This window comes from Monosiga brevicollis, genomic scaffold (genome assembly GCF_000002865.3).
Source record: "Monosiga brevicollis MX1 MONBRscaffold_32 genomic scaffold, whole genome shotgun sequence".
In the NCBI taxonomy this organism is placed as follows: domain Eukaryota; class Choanoflagellata; order Craspedida; family Salpingoecidae; genus Monosiga; species Monosiga brevicollis.
The window spans coordinates 215,210-237,419 of record NW_001865069.1 but is presented as its reverse complement, the minus strand read 5'-3'; the positions used below and the strand labels follow the sequence as shown (position 1 = coordinate 237,419).

The 22,210-nt window shown below is 56.4% G+C and overlaps 7 protein-coding genes across 7 annotated transcripts in view; 4 read left to right on the top strand and 3 right to left on the bottom strand.

Moving 5' to 3' along the window:
• MONBRDRAFT_29191 (uncharacterized protein) overlaps positions 1-2,069 on the top strand; it is a gene marked incomplete at both ends in the record, with an annotated part of 2,462 nt that extends 393 nt beyond the window's left edge. Inside the window, 10 exons of the mRNA XM_001749662.1 lie at positions 198-266; positions 351-421; positions 526-591; positions 670-763; positions 844-898; positions 959-1,011; positions 1,137-1,213; positions 1,311-1,587; positions 1,684-1,738; positions 1,846-2,069. Coding sequence (XP_001749714.1) covers positions 198-266; positions 351-421; positions 526-591; positions 670-763; positions 844-898; positions 959-1,011; positions 1,137-1,213; positions 1,311-1,587; positions 1,684-1,738; positions 1,846-2,069 — 1,041 coding nt within the window. The remainder of the gene's footprint in view (positions 1-197; positions 267-350; positions 422-525; positions 592-669; positions 764-843; positions 899-958; positions 1,012-1,136; positions 1,214-1,310; positions 1,588-1,683; positions 1,739-1,845) is intronic.
• A 211-nt stretch (positions 2,070-2,280) lies between these two features.
• Positions 2,281-3,695, bottom strand: MONBRDRAFT_29190 (uncharacterized protein; the record flags this gene model as incomplete). Its single annotated transcript, XM_001749605.1, has 5 exons — positions 2,281-2,595; positions 2,699-2,756; positions 2,849-2,968; positions 3,040-3,121; positions 3,221-3,695. The coding sequence occupies 5 exons, from the start codon at positions 3,693-3,695 to the stop codon at positions 2,281-2,283; spliced, it is 1,050 nt and encodes a 349-aa protein (XP_001749657.1).
• Positions 3,696-4,384: 689 nt separating this feature from the next.
• MONBRDRAFT_29189 (uncharacterized protein) lies at positions 4,385-7,777 on the top strand (the record flags this gene model as incomplete). Its single annotated transcript, XM_001749661.1, has 12 exons — positions 4,385-4,455; positions 4,576-4,815; positions 4,963-5,061; positions 5,136-5,265; positions 5,443-5,592; positions 5,705-5,947; positions 6,083-6,211; positions 6,362-6,532; positions 6,667-6,728; positions 6,835-6,950; positions 7,094-7,350; positions 7,391-7,777. The coding sequence occupies 12 exons, from the start codon at positions 4,385-4,387 to the stop codon at positions 7,775-7,777; spliced, it is 2,055 nt and encodes a 684-aa protein (XP_001749713.1).
• A 1,699-nt stretch (positions 7,778-9,476) lies between these two features.
• MONBRDRAFT_34232 (uncharacterized protein) lies at positions 9,477-13,562 on the top strand (the record flags this gene model as incomplete). Its single annotated transcript, XM_001749660.1, has 3 exons — positions 9,477-11,165; positions 12,466-12,607; positions 12,808-13,562. 3 exons carry the CDS (start codon positions 9,477-9,479, stop codon positions 13,434-13,436), a joined length of 2,460 nt encoding a protein of 819 aa, XP_001749712.1. The 3' UTR covers positions 13,437-13,562.
• Positions 13,563-13,828: 266 nt separating this feature from the next.
• MONBRDRAFT_11821 (uncharacterized protein) lies at positions 13,829-15,784 on the bottom strand (the record flags this gene model as incomplete). The annotated part of the gene is made up of 5 exons (XM_001749604.1): positions 13,829-14,219; positions 14,309-14,367; positions 14,490-14,634; positions 15,279-15,363; positions 15,457-15,784. The coding sequence occupies 5 exons, from the start codon at positions 15,782-15,784 to the stop codon at positions 13,829-13,831; spliced, it is 1,008 nt and encodes a 335-aa protein (XP_001749656.1).
• Positions 15,785-16,610: 826 nt separating this feature from the next.
• On the top strand, positions 16,611-20,643 carry MONBRDRAFT_38824 (uncharacterized protein; the record flags this gene model as incomplete). Its single annotated transcript, XM_001749659.1, has 12 exons — positions 16,611-16,622; positions 16,774-17,327; positions 18,300-18,388; positions 18,480-18,679; positions 18,792-18,846; positions 18,952-19,146; positions 19,256-19,479; positions 19,639-19,813; positions 19,888-19,962; positions 20,045-20,167; positions 20,291-20,385; positions 20,481-20,643. 12 exons carry the CDS (start codon positions 16,611-16,613, stop codon positions 20,544-20,546), a joined length of 1,863 nt encoding a protein of 620 aa, XP_001749711.1. The 3' UTR covers positions 20,547-20,643.
• A 65-nt stretch (positions 20,644-20,708) lies between these two features.
• MONBRDRAFT_38823 (uncharacterized protein) lies at positions 20,709-21,569 on the bottom strand (the record flags this gene model as incomplete). Its single annotated transcript, XM_001749603.1, has 1 exon — positions 20,709-21,569. The coding sequence occupies one exon, from the start codon at positions 21,567-21,569 to the stop codon at positions 21,111-21,113; it is 459 nt and encodes a 152-aa protein (XP_001749655.1). The 3' UTR covers positions 20,709-21,110.
• Between the last annotated feature and the right edge of the window lie 641 nt (positions 21,570-22,210).

Sequence of the window (22,210 nt, the reverse complement as noted above, 5' to 3'; positions counted from 1 at the left end):
GGGGGCGGGGGCGGGGGCGGCGGCGATACCAGTGTATGTTGTGGATGACCACAATGAGGTGTTGCAGCCCGTGCATCGTGCAATTGGGTCCAAGCTGCTGCCATACCAGGTAAGGCTGTCCTCTTGCTTGGCGCTGGCGGGCCGTCTTTTGAGAGGTGAGGCTGACTAACGATAGGGTATCGCCTTGGACGCGGCAGGATAACGTGATTGTGCATGTGGACGCACACCCGGATCTGGGACTGCCAGAGGGGGCCTCGCATGACCGGGTCAGCGCTCGATCCGTCATGCTCACTGCACAGCCTTTTGCATTCGCCAAATGAGCTGACAGAGCACGATGCGCGATCGCGCAGGTCTACACGGCAAGCTGGTGCCGAGAAGAGTGCGACATTAGTACCTGGCTCTTGCCCCTTGTATATACTCGGTTCGTATTTCTAGCTGCCTTGCCGCGTACACCTGCTTTGGTTCTGCTCTCCAGCAAGAGCCTCATGCGCGTGATCCATCTTCATGGACTGGGTCTCTCATCAGCAATGTGGCACACGTGGTCTGGATCAAGCCGACCTGGGCCAACCAACTGGCCGTCGGCTGCTACGAGTATGTCACCTCACACGCGGGCCTCAAACCGCACATGCAGAGCTCCCCAGGAGTCTGATTCTGTCCATCATGCCTTAGGCTGGGCGTCGGGACAGATCCTTCTCGCAACAAGCTCTGTGTGACGCTGCCGCTGGGCTACTACCTCGCGAATGGCGAGTATGCGCCAGCCGAGGTGAGGCTTGGCTAAAGCCAGGGTTGGTGGCCGTGTTGACTCGGTCTGGCGCTGATGTGCGCAAATCCCGATGAACGCAGACATTGGATGACATTCGCTATTGCCGCCTGCACGTCGTCGAGGCCACCGGTGCCGGTAAGTCGGGTGCCATGCGGCCTCGACCATGCTGCCCTGCCGCACCTGTCTTGCGGCAAGGCTTCTGGCTGGACATTTGTCTCGACTACTTTTGGTGCCACAACCCCTTCAAGGTGTCCCAGACCTGTCAGCTCGTGCCTCGTAAATCCCCCATCCTTTTTTTTTTTCTCTTTTTTTCTTTCCCAGGACCAAACTGGTTCCTTTCCTTACTCGGTGCATGTGACCGTGCTGCTGCTAGGATCAAATGGCCGCTGCTCACGGTGCGGCGCTGTATGAGGAGCTCTGCGCTGCAGTCGCCACCGTTGCTACCCTACCGTACGCTTGTGATCGAGTGGAAACCTTTGGTTCCTTGCTCTTGCCACGCTCATCTGAGCCATCTGCCGCATCTTCGTGGCTGGGCTTGAGTGCTTAGGCAGGATCACCAGCTGTATGCAGACTCCACTGAAGCGCTGGCCGTGCAGTCGGCTTGGCAATCATCAGTGAAGGAGTTACAGGAGGTGTTGACCGCAGCCCAGAATTCTGCCTCATCGTGCACATCAGCCTCGCCAGGCCAGCAGACCGGATCGTGGAGTCGCGTGGCGGAAATTGCATCGCAGATCTTTGGCGAGGCGTCTGATTGCACACCAGAATGGCTGTTGTCAGCGATTGAGTGTCAGCATCTTCCCGAGAGTCCCCATGTCACCACCATGGTAAAACCGCAAAATTGTTTTGCGTTGCTTCTTGCTTCGCTCCTCCTTTGCTCCCCAGCCTCATCCGGGTGACGTGCTGGCATGAAACCCTTCCAGGACGTGCAGCAGGCCTTGAAGCGGTTGGCACAGTTTCTCTTAGATATGGATGCTGGTGCGTGAATGTTTTTGGGCCGGTCAAAGTCGCCCAGACTTGTCATCATAACTCGTGTGGTTTCTCTCATTTTCTCTACCTTGGGTCGTGGTCGTGTTTGTGGCCAGGTGCCCGTGCCCTGGTGGTAACGGTAGCAAGATCTGTGTCAGATGGATATTGCCCTGCACAGGTCGAACCGGGTTTTCAGACCGCCCAGGGTGCGGCCGGGCTGGCCAGCAACGACCAAATTTGTCAGCTCGTGCTTGACTGGGTGCAGGAGCATTGGGGCCACGACGGTGTGACAGGCACGGCCGATGGCGCGCAACCAAAAGCCAAGCGTCGTGTGCCTTGAGTGCCGTGAGTTCAAGCAGAGATGACTGTTGGAGTGCAGACAGAGTGCTACCGAATACGATGAAATTTACATGCATGTTAAGAATTTGAGAACAAGCCCATTGGACGGTTTCTGACCGTGCCAAGGCGGCATGGCAGCGTCAGCGGCGGGGTGCACCTCAAAGCGCCACCAGTATATTCAAATTCTGAGAGCCAAGTGTATGTTCACAGCCTTATTCCTCGCGCTCAACAATGCGCTCGCGGTGGATGTGGTGTGTGCGATGGTGGCCATGTTGACGGCGATCGTGGCGTTGGTGCTTGCTCTTGTTGCGAGCCGAGTGTGGGTTGCGCTTGCGCCTGGGGGCAAACTCAACGTCGAAAACAAGCTGAGACTGAATCGTCTCCACCGTCTTGGTGGTCACGGTCTCAGGTGAGGGGGAGCGCGCTTCCTCCGCTTCAGAGGCCGCATCATCAACAACGTGGGTGATGGTTTTTCGACGCTCCATGGTCTCCAGCTCGGTGACGATGGGTCGAATCACTTCTCCTGGCTGCACCACGGTTCCATGAAGTCAGTTGGCAACTCGTGCGAGGCAGTTTGGCACGGGGTACGGCAGGGCGATCGTGCTGAGGGATCTGTGGGGCATTGCATACCTCAGGCCAGATGCCCGGCTGAATCTGTACGCCGAGAAGCTCAGCGCCCGTCGATGTGCTGGGCGGTGCAGAATGATGGCGAGCAGCCCGAATCAGATGTCGTGACGGGGGTTGGCAATACCAATCAAGGGGCGCTCAGTTGGCACTCACGCAAGAAAAGCAATGAGCTCAATGACCGAGTTGCAGCAGATGTTGGATTCCTGGAGCATAAAGCCGTGGTCTGTGCGGACGAGAAGAAACTCGTGCAGCAGCAAGGCATCGGGGTCCACACTATAAACACCATGTAAAAGCAATGTGAGCTTGAGCATGCGCGCAGGAGCACGGGTGGCCTGATCGCTCACCTGACGGCGAGAACGAAGCATCCAGGATAGCTATTCGAGGCGCGTACGGCAAATACGCCAAGAGGTTGGCCTCCCAGCAAAGCTATCCATACACAAGGACAAACACGTATCGGAAAGCACGATTGAGAAGAAGAAAACAAGGACTATGAAGCAGAGCAGAGCAGGGCAGAGCAGGACTCACTTTGAATGGCAGTGCGGGTGGCAAGCGGGTAGAACCAGTGGCAGCTCCGGATGTCCTGTTCGACCGTGACGAGGACATCGATGTTGTTGACCGCCAATTCTTGGTGTGTAAGTTGGTCTGGGGAGCCGCTGTGTCCGGCCATCGGCGCCGGTTGCAAGCCATTGCTCTGTTGATGCACTCGATACGATGTGGTCTGACTCTGAAGGCCCTGGACTGGGCCGCGGCGATGGCCATAGCTCTGCGACTGGATCTGCAAGCGAGGCTGGCTGGCCTGACGCACGCCGCGCCTTTGATTGTATTCTTCGACTTGACTTTGTTGCACCACGTAGTCATCCTGCGAGGGGGACGGCAGCATCTGAGGCTGGGACGGAAACTTGAACATTGGGCTTGGTGAAGGTTGCTGACTACCCGCGTAGCCATGACTGTGCTGGCGATAGGCGGTCACGCCACCGTAGCTGCCCATGGTTGTGGTCATGGCAGCGAGCGCGGGGGCGAGGAGGGGGCAGAATGAAAGGTTGGTGTTGTTGATGTTGACTCGATCGAGATGCTGGAAAAAAAAAAAAAGGTGCTTCGCCGTCGAGTGGCTTTGAATTGACACTTATGACTCTGTACTTCCAAGAGCACACGCCTAGTCTGAAGTTGGGAGGGGCGTTGGCCCGATGCACGCAGTTGCAAGGCAACACAGCTGGTTGCGCAGGAGCCGTGTCCCTTCCCAGCACCGACCCAAAGCAGACTGAGCCTGTGGTTTGTGGTTGAGTCTTGTGTGGTGGAGCCTTTTCGCCGTGTACCCATGCATACATGCATGCAAACATCACACAATGTCAGATCATCGCTGCGAGTCTCCATGGGTATTCGCGGGTCTCTTCAGAGATTTGAAAATCCGAATTTTTTGATGGAAAGTGTGTGTGTGTGTGTTCTTCTTCTTCTTTTTATTTTCAACGGACCGATCTCGTAACGGCGGCGGTGGCAGGCGAGACCCGGGCCTTTGCCGAAACAGCAGGGCAGTCTCACAGGAACAGCCGAGTTTGCGGGTGGTGTGTTGGGTTTGGCAGCGTGGCTGGTACACCGCACCGGGGCTTGTTGGCACGTGGAAAGGCTGCGGCTGGAAACGAACCGTTGAGGAGCCCCGTTATTGGGGGTGCGTGCAAGCCTGCCCAGGCAATCATGGAGGCGGCGGCAAATACGTTTTACGATGGCAACCTGGCAGTGCAAGTCGAGGAGCGCTCGCGTCACAGGTGCGGGCTGTCGTGTACCTGTCAATGGGGGCTGGAAGGGAAGAGTGCGGTACCAAGGCGGCGACGTGTGCCTTCAGAGGCTGCATCGAATCCTCTCAACCCGGTCTTGGTGTGGAATAGTGTGAGCGATCAGGTGCTGCGCGTCCTTTTACAGCACCGCACGAGCAAGCTGGCTGATCGCCAGGGGCTGCTGGTGCGAGTCACAGATGACCAGGATCCCTTTTTTCTCTACTCTCTCGAACTGGCGGAGCGTGACTTTGCTGAACTCAAGCGCGAGCAAGGCCTCAAGGTGGACTATGCCGCCTTTCCTCGTGATTGTAGCCGGCTCTTATCCCGTTGCGCAGACCCCGACGATTCGCGGTGCGTTTTGCAATTTCATCCGTTATCTTGACATGGTGGCCTATGCTCTTGCGTGCTGCCGCCCACCTGATGCCGCTCATGATGCTGAACGGGTTTGTTTGTCTACCATTTCACGCCGCACCTGAATCACGTTCGACGGGTGACCAGGTACATGTGTCAGCTTGGCCTCGATGCCACCTCGGGCCAGGCCACTTTGAATCTGGTGGAAACGAATCAGTTTAAGAATCTGGTCCACCTAAGCCTAAGGTTGGTCCCAGTCTCGCACTAGTCCGCCCTCTTCCTAAGCAATCCTCTGACCCTTCTTGCCAACCGGTGCCCAGATTGGTCCAGGCCGACGATGCCAGTGTGCGACAATACCTGGCCCAATGCCTGCAAGTGGCACAGCGTGCCCATGCTCAGCTACAAACCGAGCATACTACCCTGCAAGAGCGCCATCAGGCCATGTTTGCGGTCAGTGGGCTGGCGCAGCATCGAGAGGGGGGGAGATGACACGGCAGGCTCACGCTAATGGTGCACTGCCTCACTCTTTCGTTTCTTGTCTTTTGTATCCTTGTGTGTGTGTGTGTGTGTGTGTGTGTGTGTGTGTGTGTGTGTGTGTGTGGCGACGGACTTGTCTGTTCTCAACAGGAGTTGCATGGCCTTCAATCGTCCCGAGAACAGACCGAGCACCACTTGACCCATCAAGCCCGGCAACAGATTCTAGAGCTTGAGCAACGACACCAGCAGCACCTCCAGCAGTGCCAGCAACTGGAGCAGGCGCGCTTTACTGAACTCGAGGTGTGTTGAGCGAACCTCCTCTGCATACATGCTACCTGAGCTTGACCTTTGTTTCGTTCGTTCTGCAAGCGCTACTCTTGACTGTAATCTCTGCGGGGTCTTGGGTCGACAGCAACGTCACCGAGCAGCCCGGGAACAATGGGAGCGCGAGGCCAAGCAAGCGCAAGCTGCGCTCGAGGCGCAGGTGCGCGAGCTGACCACCCTCAACGGACAACTGCGTGAGGTCAAGTTCCAGCAGGACGGCTCATCCCGTGAGCTCTCACTGAAGCTGGAGCACGCGCACAAAATGAACATTGAGACGACCGCCGAGCTCACGGCCACGCGTGAGCGCCTGCAGCAACGCGACACTCTTGTGGTAAGGTTCACAATGCTGCGTCTCCTTTGTACGCACGCGAGTACGATCGCACTCAACCGGGCTGTTGTTTGCCGCTGCCACCGCATTGGTGTGCGTGCGTGTCTCTGGTGGCACACGGGGGTGCGTGCTTGTTAGGAGCAACAAGCGGAGCGTCTGGCGAGTTTGCAGGCAACGGTCGAGCGCCTTGAAGCGGAGCGCAATACGGGCGCTGAGCGCTTGCAAGATCGCCTGCAGACCTTGTCACAGGCACAGCGTCAGGTGGAGGTCAGTCACGGCTGTTCGTCCAAGCCACGCGCTGTGCAGGATTGTGTCTTCCTGCCCGCGCCATGTTTGGGCCGACTCAGATTATTGCTCAATAGCATGTTCATGTGTCTGCGGGGGCCTGGTGACTTCATGCTTTGCTGGGTTCGATAGGAGCTGAAAGTGGAGCTGCGACAGGCCCAGCAGCATGCAGCGGCCTTGGAGCGCACATTGCAGTCTAGCGTTGCTGAAATTCACAAGGGCAACGGTGTCATTTCCAACCTGCACCATCAATTGACCACAGCTGGAGAGCGGGAGGAGCGCCTTGCACATGAGCTGACCGAGGTGCGTGGGTTGTCAACCCACAGTCTGGGCTTTTGGGTGTGGTGTCGCGTGGTTCGGACGAGTGCGGTTCTCGACGGATTGAAGCTCACGGGGTGCTGCTTGTTGTAATCGGGCATGGGCTGGCTTATGTGCAGGCACAGGAACAGATTACTGCTCTCCAGGCGGAGCGAGAGAAGCTGCGGGATCAGAGTGTTCGGTACGTTTTGAATTGCTTCAAGACTGGTGGAGAGGAGGAGCTTTGGTGCAGAGACTGAGCTTGATGGGGATTGTCTTTTTCTTCGCGCGGTCGTGTGCTTTTGCAGCACGGAGAACGAACTTCAACAAGTCCGAAAGGAGCAGAGTGCTTTGGAAGAGGCTTTGGAGACCGCGCGCGCAGAGCAGCAACGCCTGGCTCAAGACTTGCAGACCAAGGAATCAGGTATGACTTGTACCGTTGGGGTTGTGCCTGCATTTGCGCTGTTGCACATGGGTCCTTTTTTTTTATTTTTTATTTTTATTTTTTTTACCCTTGGTCTCATCACTGGCGTTCCTGTCACTGTGGGAACGGGGACTGGTCGGCAGTTTTGGCATGGATGAATCGTCAGCGGGCGCCGCAGACATCTGGGGCCAATTTTTTACCAAGCGGGACGACCGTTGGAGCCGGGTCCTCGACTCAGTATGATGTCGTGCGCAAGGTGGCTGGGTATGAGGCGGCGGCGCATCTTGGTCGCTCGACCCAAGTGGGGCCCTCGGGTACGGCTAAGCTGGCGCAAGTCTTGCAACAGCAACGTCGTCCCCTGGGGTCACTGACGAATGCTCACCCTTCGTCCAAGGACAAGGTCTGTGTGCACCTCCATGTTTCTCTTTGGCCGCGCACAGTTGATTTGCTGCGGGCACTCACCGCGAGTTAAGGGCGTGCAGGTCTCGGCTGGATTGTTTGAAGTCGAAAAACCGGAGCTGCCACGTGTAGTTTCAAAGGGGACGGAATCAGCGCCGGCTGCGACGCCCGAGTCAGAACGATCGCACATCCCCAAGCCCAAGCATCAGCGCCAGTTTACGACGCCGCCGCAAAAGGGCCCGCCCTCTGCCATGGCAACGCCCGATTTACATCGCCAACTGCGTCAGACAAACAAGCAGCCGGGATCAGGCAAAGCGCTACAGAGCTCGCCGGATCCCCACCCGCAACCCGAGAAACCACGAGCCGTAGATACCCTGTCCACGAGCTACACCATGCTGACGGCTGGTGGATCACATTCCGTCGCGTAATGCCGCAGGCCAACGCGACATATGGCATACTGTAATAATATTAACATCCGATGTCAACAGAGGCATGTGCCCTCTGCGTGTACGTGCGCGCGTGTGAGCGTGTGAGCGTATTTCCAAGTGTTCTTCCTGCGAGTTTGCTTGATCTTGGGCCAGTCAATTGTATCTTTTTCTCTGCGTCTTGTATCGTCAAGTTGCCTTTGTTCCCCCTTCTTCTTCTGCTGCACGTCCCAGAACAGCCACAGACAGTCAGTTATACATGAACATGAATGGGTTTGCAGGCTCTCGCTCGCTGCGACACTCTACAGGCGTGTGCTTGTGTGGCCTGTGCGCGCGCAGTGTCGCTTTTGTCTGTTTTTCTCCAGCGGCACCCGGAAACTGGGACGAGGCAGGGAAAAAACAAACAAACCACGAGTGTCTGGTTCCTGTCGTTTTGCGTGTGGACCTGATACTCTTGCGCTCGGGAGGGCTCTGCTTCGCGTGTCCCCCTCCGGTTGCCCTTTCGATGGTTCGATCGTTCTCGAACCCCCCACCACCACAATAAATTTTTTTCATGTTCGCAGAAACGTTTTGCAACAGATTGCGTGATGAACATCCATGTTACAGTGGGCTAAGTATGCTCCAGGAAGCTTAGGAAGCAGACATAGGAATCATCATGTAGGAAACCTCCACCCCATGCTTGACGTCAACTGCGTGTCAGGTTCTCCGTGCACACTTGCAATCTTGCGAGATGTGCTTGACGCTATTTCGGCCTTCTTTGTTCACGCACCCACACACATACCCACACCCACACCCACACACATCACATAGGCGCTGGGGGGCTGTTGTCATCAAATTCGGACGCAACGGACCCTTAAACCCCACGAAATGTGTCCACAATCCAAGAGGGTCTTACACATTGAGAATGTTCACGAAAGTATTTACATCCTCAATCAGACGTTCCCACCGCCAAACCCAAGTGATAGAAAGAGACAGCCATCAACCCTTGACGGCAGAGAGGCAAGGAGACACCAAAGCCCCAGCCAGCCAAGAGAGAAGAGAAAGAGACAGCACCAGACGCCAGAGACACACACCCATTCACCTCTCCACGTCAGCACGGTGGCATCTTGCATCTTTCCTTGCATCGGCCTGAAGCCCCCTCCCCCTTTCTTTTCTTACATGGTTGAAGCTGGGTGCATGCGTCACTCTGGTCATTTTCTGGCCCAGAGTTCTGGCCAACTCTATCCACCCCTACAACCTCGAGCCCCATCCCCGAAATCACGAAACTTGATCAGGAGTCGCTGACTGATTTTCCTGATTGTTCTCCATTCCACGGCCTCAGACGGACAAACAGGTCAACCAACAGACACCCCGACCGACTTGCAAGCTTTGGCTCGCAGAGTCATCTTTTCCCACCTGCATTGCCCGCTGAATGTCCCGCCTCAACGCAACTTGGCCACCGTCCATACGCCATCCCCCTCTCTTCGGGTACCCCCCGGATCTCCGCCACACAGTGCCTGTGCTTGCTTGTCCAGAGCTGAGGGCATCATTTTTGAAACCCTGTGGTCCCCACATATCACCCCCGTCTCCCCCGTTCCCGCGCCCGCCTCCGCATGCGCATCCGGACTGCTTGCTCCTTGAACAGACAGACACCCGTTTCTCGCACACGTTTCCCGAGTTCTTCTGAAGCGCACACCAAATCTGCGACCCTCAAAGCAACGGCATGAACGCTCTTTTGGCGGCAGCCGGTCTGCAGGCCGAGCCCGCCGACCCGACGGTTCTCAAGGCCAAGCAGGCCAAGCAGGCCAAGCAGGCCAAACAGGTTGACACATCCGCCCAGACAGCCAAGGATCAGTCGACTTTTACCGACACTACCCGCATCCACAAAAAACGGTCTGCGTCTTTGTCTAACCGCCATCACGGCAAGAGCTCAGGATCATCGCAGCCCTCAAAAACCAAGCGCAAAGGTGTGCAAGCCGACTCCATTAGCCCAGACGCCGCCACCAACGAGGCTTTATCTGCCGACTCAGCCATCGCTGCAGCACCGAGCGTATGCGCACAATCTTCGTCATCCACGCCCGTTCCGACCAAGGCCTCAGAGCACGAGCGCCAGTCATCACACTCCAAGCCCGTGCAGCATGCGAAGCTCCTCAATGACCGCGGGCAGCGCCCCAAGCGAGGCAGCCACGCCAGCAACCAGCGTAGCACAGAGACGGCACCCTTGACGGCGGCGGATAGCGTGTCCAACTTGTCTTCCGATTCTTCTGCGACGTCCCATCAGCGCACCGGCCTTAGCGAGGTAGCTAGCGCCACCGGCGCCACCTCGCAAAGTGCTGCCACGATGTCCACCTCCGCCCGCAGCAGCGAGGGCAGCCGCGGCGACGACGAGGAAAGCGAGGGTGACAGCTATGCCGGCGAGCCGGCCTTCAAGACGGCCAAGCGCCACGGACAGTCACATCAGTCCCATCAACGATCGCTCCAACCATCGGGTCAAGCAAAGCTGTCTCCTTCTCGACCTACTTCCGGCCCAGAAGACTCGGCTCGTGGCTCGCCGACTTCACCCGCCAGTACTGTCGACTCCCAGCTAACAGACCGCACCCGCGAGTTTAATCGCATTGCCGCGCTTCGCCACCGCCAGCGTGCCAAAATGCGCCGCCTCGAACTCGATCAACGCCTTCTCGAAGCCTCACGGCACCAGCAGCAGCTCAAGATGGAGATGGAGGAGCTCAGCAAGAAACACCACTCTTTGCTGGAGCTCTGCTTCACCCTCTACGGGCCCGGCGGCATTCGTCAGTCCTGGCTCACCACCTCACGTTTTGGTCACGTTCCCGTCGTGGGCGCCCACCACGCCCGCTTTGGCGGCCCCCTCGATGCCCACCCGGGCCTGATGCACCACCCAGGCATGGGCATGGGCCTGGGCATGGGCATGGGCATGGGCGTACCCGTGAACATGGGTATGAACATGCCAATGCATCACCATCTCAACCAAGCCCACAGCTCACATCACCTCGCGGACATGCGGCCAGCCAACACGATGCAAATGGGCATGGGCGGTCTCAACCCGAGCATGGCCCACCATGCTGCCGTCGGTGGCCTCAATCCCAGCCTATCCCAAACCAGCGTGCACCAGCCCAACATGTTTCCCATGGCCATGTTTGGATACCCAGGAGCCGCCAATCCCGGCAACAACAATGCGGCTGCTACAGGCAGCACCTTCAAGTTCAACCCCTTTACGGGCGAGCCCATGACTGGCACGGGTACCGAGGATCCCTTTGCGGCCAACCCTTCGCAACAGCAGCAGCAGCAACAACAACAATTACTCATGGCTGCCACGGACCATCTGCGCTCGACATTGCAGGGCAAAGATGGTGCACGGGCCTTGAACAACGCGTTGGCCACTCCCGTGCCCAAGGTTACAGACTCCGGGGCGGCTCGGGCCGGGTCTACGGGCCCTTGAGTCGTCATTGGGGCCAATGCCAACGCGGCGGCTCGTCTTTGTGTCTATCCTCTTGGCTTGTTCGTGTTCTGGCTTCTGCTCAGGACACATTGGCGGCGGTGCCGCAGAGCTTTTTGTTTGCGTGACCTTCTTTTCTTTTTGCTTTGATCTGCTCCTTGACTTATTTTCGGTGTTGTGAATCATGCGTGTGGCTCACGTCCAGTGCTGCAAGCGCGTCGTGTTCACCTTGTACATGTTCGGCTCTCTTGCCCATGAGTGAGGGTTGGCTGTGCACGCTGTGCGTGCTCTTTTTGTTTGATGTTTTCCGAGTTTGTTTGGCTAGCACCCATTGTCTCGGTCATCTCTTCATTCGGTGAGCCTACTGAAGGAGATCGATGGCTGAACCCATGACCTGAATTGACCACCAACACTTGAAAAAGACTTGCAGCCAAGGGCTCATCACCGCTCACCCATAATCCGCTTGGCACGATACCCATAAAAAACGCCAGGCCGTAAGAAAGACGGATGTAAGACGAAACACAGCGAGCAACGTCGATTGAAATCCAAGTGTACCGAATGCGACACTTTGATGGCAGGAGGTGCACTCTAAATATACCTCCCCAAAGTATCATGAACGCAAAATACCTCCCCAAAATATATCGTCTGACAACCACCCTCGCGGGCCAATAAAACGAACAAAGTGTGTGCTGGATCACACTTGTGTAGTTCCACCCCGCACTTGACCTTCTCCTTCTCATCGAGGTTTGAACCCTCGTGAAAACACTTTTTTTTTACCCGTCAAGGTGAGAGCTCAAGTCGTGAGCTCGACCGCGGTGAAGCGACGCATCGGTCCGGCGGTGCAAAGGTCTGGTGCGGGCCAGGGGTGTTTGGCAGCCGATGAAGACTCGTGTGGTCGAGTTGTCTTGATGGTTCATGGGCTCCATGTGATGCTGCTGCGCTCGATGCTGGTGCCACAACTCGAGCTTGGGCCGGCCACGCATGGCCGTGTGATCGATGCTGGTCGTGCGCCTCGTGCTTCGGCCAAGCCAAGGACCTCGAGCCGTCATGACAGCGCTCCTTTTCATCTCATGGAACAGAGTCAGGGACAAGCGGGGTGGCCAGATGCTCTGAGACACTTGCTATCAAGCATTGGTGTGCTCGGGATGTTCCAAAGCGACCGCCTGCCATTTTATATCATGGCTTGAATGCTCGTTGCGCGCCATGCTGCTGCACATGCTTGCCTCAGCTCATCTGTCTCTTTCTGCACCCAATATAGATGGGTCGCGTTATCCGTGGACAGCGTAAGGGTGCGGGATCTATCTTTACGTCCCACACCAAGCACCGCAAGGGTGCCGCCCGCCTTCGCCCGGTCGACTACGCCGAGCGTCATGGCTTTATCAAGGGCATGGTGCGCGAGAGTAAGTTCTGATTTTTTTTTTTTTGCCTGGCACATCAAGCCATGCCATTGAACCTTGGGAGAGAGGGTGGTCGGGACACCGGAACATTTCTTGATTTGTTTCACTTTACGCGCACCAGTCGTGCTGCAATCGCACGTCGAGAGCTGCAGAGTGAACTCATTTTACTTGTCCCCTCCAACACGTGTCTTTCTTTTCTTCAGTCATCCACGACCCTGGACGTGGTGCTCCCCTGGCGCGTGTGGTCTTCCGTGACCCCTACCGCTACCGCCTCCAGAAGGAGACCTTTGTCTGCGCTGAGGGCATGCACACTGGCCAGTTCATCTACTGCGGCAAGAAGGCTGAGCTGAGCGTTGGCAACGTCAAGCCTGTCGGTGAGATGCCCGAGGGTACCATTGTGTGCAACCTCGAGGAGAAGCCCGGAGACCGTGGTGTCATTGCCCGTGCCTCTGGCAACTATGTGACCGTCATTGCCCACAACTCGGACACTGGCAAGTCGCGTGTCCGTCTGCCCTCGGGCTCCAAGAAGACCATTCCCTCCACTTGCCGCGCCATGGTTGGCCTGATCGCTGGTGGTGGCCGTATCGACAAGCCCCTCCTGAAGGCTGGTCGTGCGTACTACAAGTACAAGGCCAAGCGTAACTGCTGGCCCCGTGTGCGTGGTGTTGCGATGAACCCCGTCGAGCATCCCTTCGGTGGTGGTAACCATCAGCACATTGGCAAGCCTTCGACTTGCAAGCGTGATACGCCCGCTGGTCGCAAGGTCGGTCTCATCGCGGCCCGCCGCACTGGTCGTCTGCGCGGTGGCCAGTCCTCTGGCAAGGACGAGTAAGCGCGTCCCCCTCTTCCTAAAAACCATTCGGCTCTCTCGGCCAACTTGGTGCTGGGGCATCTTGTTCTTCTTGCCTGGCCGCCCTCCAAAAGGGGTGCCCCGATCAAATTGACCGTGCTAGCATCATACTCTCTTTTTCCTGCTCCAACTTCTGGTTTACTACACTGTATCAGGCTGTCCGCAAGCAGTTGTTGGGGCTTCCTTTTATTTTATTTTATTGGAAAACCACGAACAAGTTGGGCGGGTCTGGTGGTGTGAGGTGATGTCTCAAGTAAAGGCACATACAGGGGCTTCGATTGGTTGACTCGGCTAAGGAAAAAAGGTGCCGCAGACACACGGTCGAGTAGAACCAAGGGTCTCTTAAACAAGCGAGTGCAGGCAGTTGCTTCAAATTAGCTGCTCGAGGTTGGAATCACTTCAGGTTTCGCATCTGCCTGATCCAGCGTGGGTGACTCATTGCCACTTCTTTGTGCAGGTGAAAAGGTCGTTGTTGTCGCCTCGGTGTCCACTTCTGCGGAATCCGACGCGGACCAGGCGCTGGTGACCGGCTGTGGTGCAGATGTGGGGGTTGCAGTGTTGGCGTCGCGTTGGATGGGAGCAAGTGGGGCAGCACCTGCTAGCGAGGGTGCCACTACCACGCCAGCTGGCTGAACTGTGATGGGAGCACGGTCGGCCCGGGTCGCACTGCTGGTGGATCGCGCCAAGGGTGGTAACCGCGAGGCGGCCGGTTGGTGCGCGGACGGGGCCAGCTTCCATAGCTGAATCACCTCCTCGTGGGCCATTCTGCAAGCATATGGGGCCAAGCCATGAGTCGAGGAAGGCGCAGGCATGTCGAATTGCAAAGGAGCTGACAGTTGCAGGCCCAGACTTACTGCGGCGCAGTTGTGACCGCTTGCGCCGAGCTGGCTGCTGGAGTCGGGCCCACCTTATTCTACCCCATGGAGCAAGGTATGTGCGGCTTGGATGAGCATGACATGACAGCAGCGGGTGCTACGGTTGAATTAACAAGGTCTTGCAATCGAGGGCATGGTTGCTCAGTTGATGCCTGCATACGTGAAAGCGGCGGATCAGGTCCGTGCGAAGGCGCTCCTCTCCTTTGGGCACGCGCAGTGCTTCTTCCAGCTCCTCATCTGTCACTAGAATAGGGGGGCGGTTCGATAGCTCGTATTCGAGTTGGGAGGCAAAACAGCCAAAGAGGCTGTCATTGTGACGGTAAGATCAGCTTTGGCATGCAAAGCTTTCAGCCTGATGGAGCACAAACACACATCCAAGCGCACGAACCAGCATGTTAGGGTGAAGGAGACGCAGCCTGCAGCCTGGTAGCGATTGACGCGGTCCTGCAAGGCTTGTCGATCGTTTTGAAAGCAATAGCAAACTTCACAGTAATTTTCAAAACGCTGCGTCACGTCATAATACCCATGCAACCGGATTGGTGAGTTCGTTGGTCGTGGGCGAGTGCGACCACGATCCACAAGGAACGGGGCGACAAACCATTATGCGGTTGTCCCAAGGGTCATGTTGAATATTGCGCTGATAGCGAGTGGCTTCTCGCAAACCGACCAAACTAACACAGGGACAGCACCACACCTGAAGGAGGAGTCAGCAATTGCGCATTTGCCACTCGGATGCCGAACATGTTCGGCACTTCACGCACCTCGGAGGCCAGCCGCACATGGTATGGACAGCTGCACACATCGCAAAGACCATCGCACTTGCTTCCGAGAGAACGGCAGCGTCGGCCTCCAAAACATTGGTATGGCTGCCTGCATCAATCGATTCAAACTCTGGTGTGAGGAGTGGGTCAGGAAGCGAGCTTGCGACGCCCAGGGCAACTGCACTTACTCGCGCCGAGGATTGAACCAAAAGTCATAGAGGTTACGGGCTCGCATCAGCGCCAACGATGGGCAGCAGCAAGCCGCACAAACGGCTAATGACCAAATGCCGAAATCAGAGCATTGCTGCTAGGGTCATGTCAAGATGACATGCGGTTGCGTGGGCTGCGGAAACTGGTAGGCCGTACCTTCGGGTGAGGTGGACCAAGCTTCACCGACCGGCAGTTTCCAGCGACCAACGTAGCTGGCTAGGGCGTTGGGATTTTTGTGCGCATGCATGAGGGGTGCCAGGCTGCAGCAGGCCCATCGATCACTTTGTGCCTCGGCCGGCTCGAGCGGCTCGAGCTGCTCCTGGGGCGGCGGCTTGTCGGACTTTTGTCGGTAGTTGAGAGCTTCAAGGGGTGAGACGTTGGTCTCGAGCGGCTCTGGGGTGACGGCTTCCATAGCTTCTGACTGAGTGTTCGTATTGAGGGCTAGGCCGGAGTCCCGTGATGGCGGCTCCGTGTCGTCCTGCATTCCGTCTACGTTTCAGGGCAAGAGGCCTGTACATAGGCTGGGAGGAGGAGCATGGGCGGTCGGCTCGCTCTTCCACTCGCGTGCTGCCTCCTCCTCTACACGGTCGGACGTTGGCCGTCACTATCGCTAGAACCGCACGCAAGAAGAGGACATCCCACTTCAAGGAGAGAGACGGAGGTGGGGGGGGGGCGGGGCAGGTTGGCGAGAGGGAGAGGGAGAGGAAGAGGGAGAGGGAGGAAGAGAGAGATCAAGGTCAATGGCGGCTGGCGGACGCGGACGAGCCACCCAAAACCTCGATCTCAGGGCGCGCATTTGTTTTTATCTGACAATTCCGACGTCGCCAGGGACTACCTGTTGCCAACACTTGTTGCACACACTAGCCGTTGGTCGCAAGTTTTGAATGTTTACGGGATGCATATTTGCTCGTCCAGTTATTCAAATCTTCACAAGCTGTATCGGCTATGTTTGGATGATGACAAAATGAACTTGCCCGCCGGCGCCAAAACAGTTTGCGCGGCTTGCTCCTGTCGTCACAACAAATCGAAACTGCAATAAGTCATTCACGTTCTGCATAAGATGACCTTATGAATGCTAATGATCCTGCAACAAGTCGAGGTGATACGCACACAAGTGGACTGCTTGTCTTTTCCATGACTTCTTTTTCTTGTTGTGGTCGTCGGGGCTCCCTCTCGGTCACTTGCGTTGTGGCAATAGCAGCTGGTGACGACGACACTGCCGGCAGGAAGCTTCATTTTTCTGGTTTTGAGCTTGTTGTGCGCTTTGTCCGCCTTGACGCGAATTGCTGCTCCTCATCTTCATCTTCACCATGGCTGCCACGGTATGTGCTGCTGCGAGTCGGGCGTCGGCGCCGGCATGTTGTTGGCCCTGACCTGTCGGCGTTCCTCGCCGCGTCGTCGTCTTGGCAAGCAGGTTTCGTCTTCTTCTCATGGCCTCTTGTCACTTGACTTGCTGCACTTAACTTGCGCCAGAATGAGAACATTGCGCCGCAGGTGCTTCGCCGTGTGGCCAAGGAAATGTCCAACCTGATTTCCAAGCCCATCGAGGGCGTGACCATGCACATGAACGATGCCGACATGACTGATATTCAAGCCACCATTGTCGGGCCCGAAGGCACGCCGTATGAGGGGGGTCACTTTCGCATGAAGCTCATTCTGAGCCCCGACTTTCCCGCTGCACCTCCCAAGGGCTACTTTGTCACCAAGATTTTTCATCCCAACGTCGCGCCCTCGGGAGACATTTGCGTCAACACTCTCAAGCGGGATTGGAAGCCCGAGTACGGGCTTGAGCACATTCTGACGGTGGTCAAGTGCCTGCTCATTCACCCCAACCCAGCCTCGGCTCTGAACGAGGAGGCTGGCAAGCTCCTGCAAGAGCAGTACGAGGAGTTTGCAGCCCACGCCAAAATGATGACAGAGGTGCACGCCAAGCCCAAAACCGGCGCTGCTGCTGTGACGGCCGGCAAAGGCGGCGAAGACAAGCCCAAGAAGAAGAAAACGGACAAGAAGAAGGCCCTCCGCCGCTTGTAAGCCAGCGTGGTACTTGTGGCGTGGCTGCATGTCAAGACATGCTTACGCACGCAAGGTCTCGCCGTTACGGTCATGTTTATGGGCCTCTCCCAGACACATTCATTTTAGCATTTGATTGATTCCCATTGTTGTCCTGTTTGCCAGTGGTTCTTTGTGCTACTACCTGGAGCCCCGGTTGTTCTGTGCGCACACCTTCTGGAGCATGGGCCTTCTTCTTTTTGCACTCATGCAAATCATGAGCGTGCCCTTGCCTCCCCCCCTTTTTTTCTTATATCTTTCTTGTGTCCGTGTGAACTTTGGTGTGCGCGTGTGCTTTTGTGTTGACTTCAGAGAAGATGAGTCGGCGCGGCCAGTTGTTGTGCAAAAGTGGACTGCCCGCGCCGTCTCGGCTGTTGCCCATGTTTTATTTACCCTGCCTTGGTTCTTTCGTATTGCCTGTGTTCTTGCTTTGGTGGCTTTAAGCCAAGCGAATCGAGGTAGCTCCTTCCATCTGCCCAGCAACATATTGAGCTTCCGCCCTGGTTCATGAGGGGGACCCGTGTCATGTTCATTAAAAAGTGGTGGCTGCAACGTTTCTATAGAGAGAGTTTGAGAGAGTTTGAGAGAGAGAGAGAGAGAGAAAAAGAGAGAGAGAAGACGTAAGGAGAGAGAGAAGAGAGAAGAGAGGAGAAGAGAGAGAGAGAGAGAAAGAGAGAAATTTCAATGAGAGAAGAACTGAGAAGAACGTCACGCGACTCTGTGTCTCTCTCTCTCACTCTCTGGATCCAGTTTTGCTTGTTCACCTGTGAGTGGGATACGGGGGGGGGGGGGGCTGCCTGTGATTGCTGCTGTGCTCGGGCGTTGTTGCTGCTCTGTTGCTACTGGCTCGCGGGTGTCTGGTGTGGTGGCAGTGCGTGGTGGTGGCTGTTTGTCAACCGACGCCAAGTTTGTGCTTACGGCTGTCCTCACGGGCCTCGTTACCATTACAGGACAGCCGAGGGCAGTCCCTCAACCAGCAACATGGCTCCCAAGGTCGACAACCCCGTGACCACGCACTTTGAATTCATGGGCCTCTTTGGTGAGGGCCTTCAGGCTTTGGGTCTCTCTCACTGCTTGCTGTACGAGCCGACAGCCGTCAGCCCGCTCACTGAATTTCGTACTTGCGATAGGCGCCAGCTTCATCCCGGTCGCCCTGCCGCTGACCGTTTATGCTCTGCACCTGCTGTGCAACGAGGACAAGGGCAACTGCGACATCTGGGATCTTCCGCAGCTCCCGGCCTGGGAGTCCTTCTTCTCCTATGAGGCCATGCAAGTCTTTGTCGGCTGGTTTGCCTTTCAGAGTTTCCTCTACATGGTCCTGCCTGGCGAGGTACTGTCGCGTTTCCTCGGTCGACCGCGTGCCAAGGCGCCATCTCGCAGGACAGGCCTCCCCATGTGCTTGTAAAAGCACGTCCTCAGCCCATTTGACACGTTTGCCATAGGTCCACGAGGGCCTGCCTCTGCGCACTGGCGAGCGCCTCAAGTACAAGTGCAACGGTATGCCCCATCCCGGCTCGCCTCAACGTTGTCAGTCAGAACCACGCGTGTGCCATCTCGCCTCACTTTGGATGCCGGGTCTGCCTCTTTATCTTCCCTCTACAGGTCTTGCTGCCTTTTGGGTCTCGCTGCTCTGCGTCTGTGCCGCTCATTTGGGCGGCCTCATCAACCTGGCGTGGATTCACGGCAATTTGCTCCAGCTCATGACCGCCAGCATCCTTTTCTCCTTTGCATTGAGTGTCTACCTCTATCTCAAGGCCCGCCAACCTGGCACCCTGCTTGCAGAGGGCGGCAACAGTGGTTCGTGGCTTCAACTTTGAGTCTGGCGCCCGCTTCTTGATCCTGATTCTCCCTTCTGTTCTGCTGTTCGGCTCCTGATCCACAAACCATCACCTTCTGTGCGTGATAGGCTATGCCATTTATGACTTTTTCATCGGCCACGAGCTCAACCCACGCATTGGTGACTTTGACCTCAAGTTCTTCTGCGAGCTGCGCCCGGGCCTCATTGGCTGGGTTGTCATTTGTCTGGGCATGGTCGCCCAGCAGTATGAACAGAACAAAGAGGTGGACATGGCTCTTGTTCTGGTGACCCTCTTCCAGTCGTGGTATGTTCTGGACGCCTTCCTGTCCGAAGTAAGTCTTTCCGTCGCCTCATGCCGCAGCGCCGAAGCGCGCTCTGGTTGCCAGTTTTTTTTGTTTGTTTTTTTCCAGCGCCAGCATGTGCATGCCGGCCGTGCTGCACATGTGCGGCTCATCACCAATCTGCCTGGTTCCGTGGCACTCGCTGCACAGCCGGCCTTGCTCAGCACAATGGACATTTGCCAAGATGGCTTTGGCTTTATGCTCGTCTTTGGCGACTTGGTTTGGGTTCCTTTTACGTACACCCTCCAAGCACGCTACCTGGCCGACTTTCCCCAGCACCACTCTTCATCCTACATTGCCTTGATTCTGCTTGTGCAACTTGTTGGTTCGTTCACACGCGTCCAATGCCGCGGATCTCGACGGCGGCCAGGTCTCACTGCCCCTGCCGTTTCCACATAGGCTACTGCATCTTCCGTGGCGCCAACGGGCAAAAAGATCAGTTTAAGCGTGACCCCACGCATCCCAGCGTTCGCCGTACGTAGCAGAGCCCGGTACTTGCCGGCATGGCTGCCAGCCTTCCTCATATCTCCTCCCTGGCCGTGCCGTGCCCGAACAGATTTGAAAACAATCCCCACGACCCGTGGTACCAAGCTCATTGCTTCCGGCTGGTGGGGCATGGCGCGTCACATCAACTACTTTGGTGACCTCTTGATGGCCCTGGCCTGGTCCTTGCCTTGTGGTGCGTGGCATGCATGATGTGTTTTTGCCCATAAGTTTGTTCGACTCGGACAGCATTTTTTTTCTCATGCTCAAGCCGTCTGTTTCTTGCCCATTGTTTCCATTTCCCGTGCCCGAAAAATAGGCTGTGGCTCCATCATTCCTTACTTTTATCCGATTTACTTTGCCGTGCTGCTGTGGCATCGCGAGCGCCGCGACGAGCACAAGTGTGCTGCCAAGGTACGTGCATCGTTGTCGATGAGTTGGAATGCAAAAATGACATGAATTTATGATTTGACTGCGTCGTGGCCTTGCTCTGCCCTTTGTACTGGTAGTATGGCGATGCCTGGAAGCAATACTGCGCGCAGGTGCCCTATCGCATCATTCCGTACGTCTATTAAAGGCTGCGTGCATGTTCGTTTGGCGCGACAACACTTGAAATGTTTGTATGAAGCAATGTGCAGGTTGGGGGCATTTGCAATTGATGGCTACCCAGAACGCTTCGTGTCGCATGAATGTGTAGTTGTGGCATACGAAAGAGGGACAGGAATTTGACTTCAGTGTCAATTTGGTATGTGTCGCACAGCGACTTGGCCACAGCCATCTTTGAGGATGCCTGGGCCAAAAGCCCCCACGCCAGGCGGGGAGTTACAGGGAGAGAAGCCAGCTCTCACCACACGGGATGATGTGCGGGGGAAGTAAACAGATGAAGAATAAAAATATCAGGAAAGCATTGTGTAGGATAATAGCATGCACGTTCTGACAGAAGGCCAGAGCTAACTCAAAGAAAGAAGAAAAGAAAAGGAGATTCAAAACTCAAGGGGACAGGAAAAGGGCACGACGCCAAAGCGGCTCACCGATGAGGTCTAGAATAAGATGAAAAGGAGAAGACAACCTCCAAGGGAAGCCCTCGTCAAAAGCAAGAGAGAAAGATACTCCATTCAAACAGGATTGGTGTCCCAGCCTTAGGCGGCCTTGAGGCGAGACAAGGGACTGGCGTTGCGGATGGGTTGAGGATTGGCCCGAGCTGGTCGCACATCGTGATGGGGGGTATGGCGGGCCAATGGGGAGCGGCGGCGAACTTGCTGATCAGCACGGCGTTGAAGATAACGCTGGACGGCGGCGACCGAGGGGTCGAGGCGCGAGTCGCAGAGGATGGCCTTTTGTTGTTGGCGACCTTGCAACATGTGCCAGCTCAAGGCATTGCGGGGGACCCGTGGTCTGGCGCCATCAATTTTGGCCAGGGGCTTGTCCTCGGCTTCGAGGTCAAAGAGGGCGCAGTAGTGGGCTGTGGAAAGGGGAAGTCGGGGCTTGTTGGGCTGAGCTGGCCGATATGGCACATGGCGGTGTCGTTTGCTGGTCAAGAGCAAGGCAATGATCAAAGCACCAACCAGCAGAGCCACCACAACAGGGAGCATGGCCATCCACGGTCCCGAGGGAACGTGGTGCCGGTGCAACCCATCACCAGCAGACATGTCTGTCATATCGACTGATCGCCGAGCAAACACCCTTTGCACCTCGAGGCGCACACAGTGAGAGAGAGAAAGAAAGAGGGACGGCGCCGCCAATCCCAGTAGCAGCAGCACCGAGAGGGAGAGAGAGAGGGAGAGAGACGTGCACAGTTCTGGGATTGGGAAAAATGGAAAAATGATACACCCAACCCTTCTCTTGCACCCCACCCTCTGTGTGTGTGTGTGTGTGTGTGTGTGTGTGTGTGTGTGTGTGTGTGTGTGTGTGTGAGCTTCTTTATGTATGTTAACGACCACGGCACCAAACGCGTATTCGTGGTCTGTGTGGTCTGTGTGGTGTGTAGGGTGTGTTTCTTGCTGTTATTTGTTAGAGCTGTGAGATCCATCGGTACACGCGACGCGACCTACCACATCTTGCATTACCTTCTCTCTCCTTCCTCTCTTGCGATCTGTTAGTCTTCCTTGTGCCGTGACGTCATGGGCCGTTTCAGAGCTCGCGTGGCCGTGCTCGCCTTTCTCACCTGCACAGGGGTCTGATGACGTCAAGGGTAGAGCTCGCCTAAAGGGCATGAAGGGCAGGGTGGCGAACTTTTTTC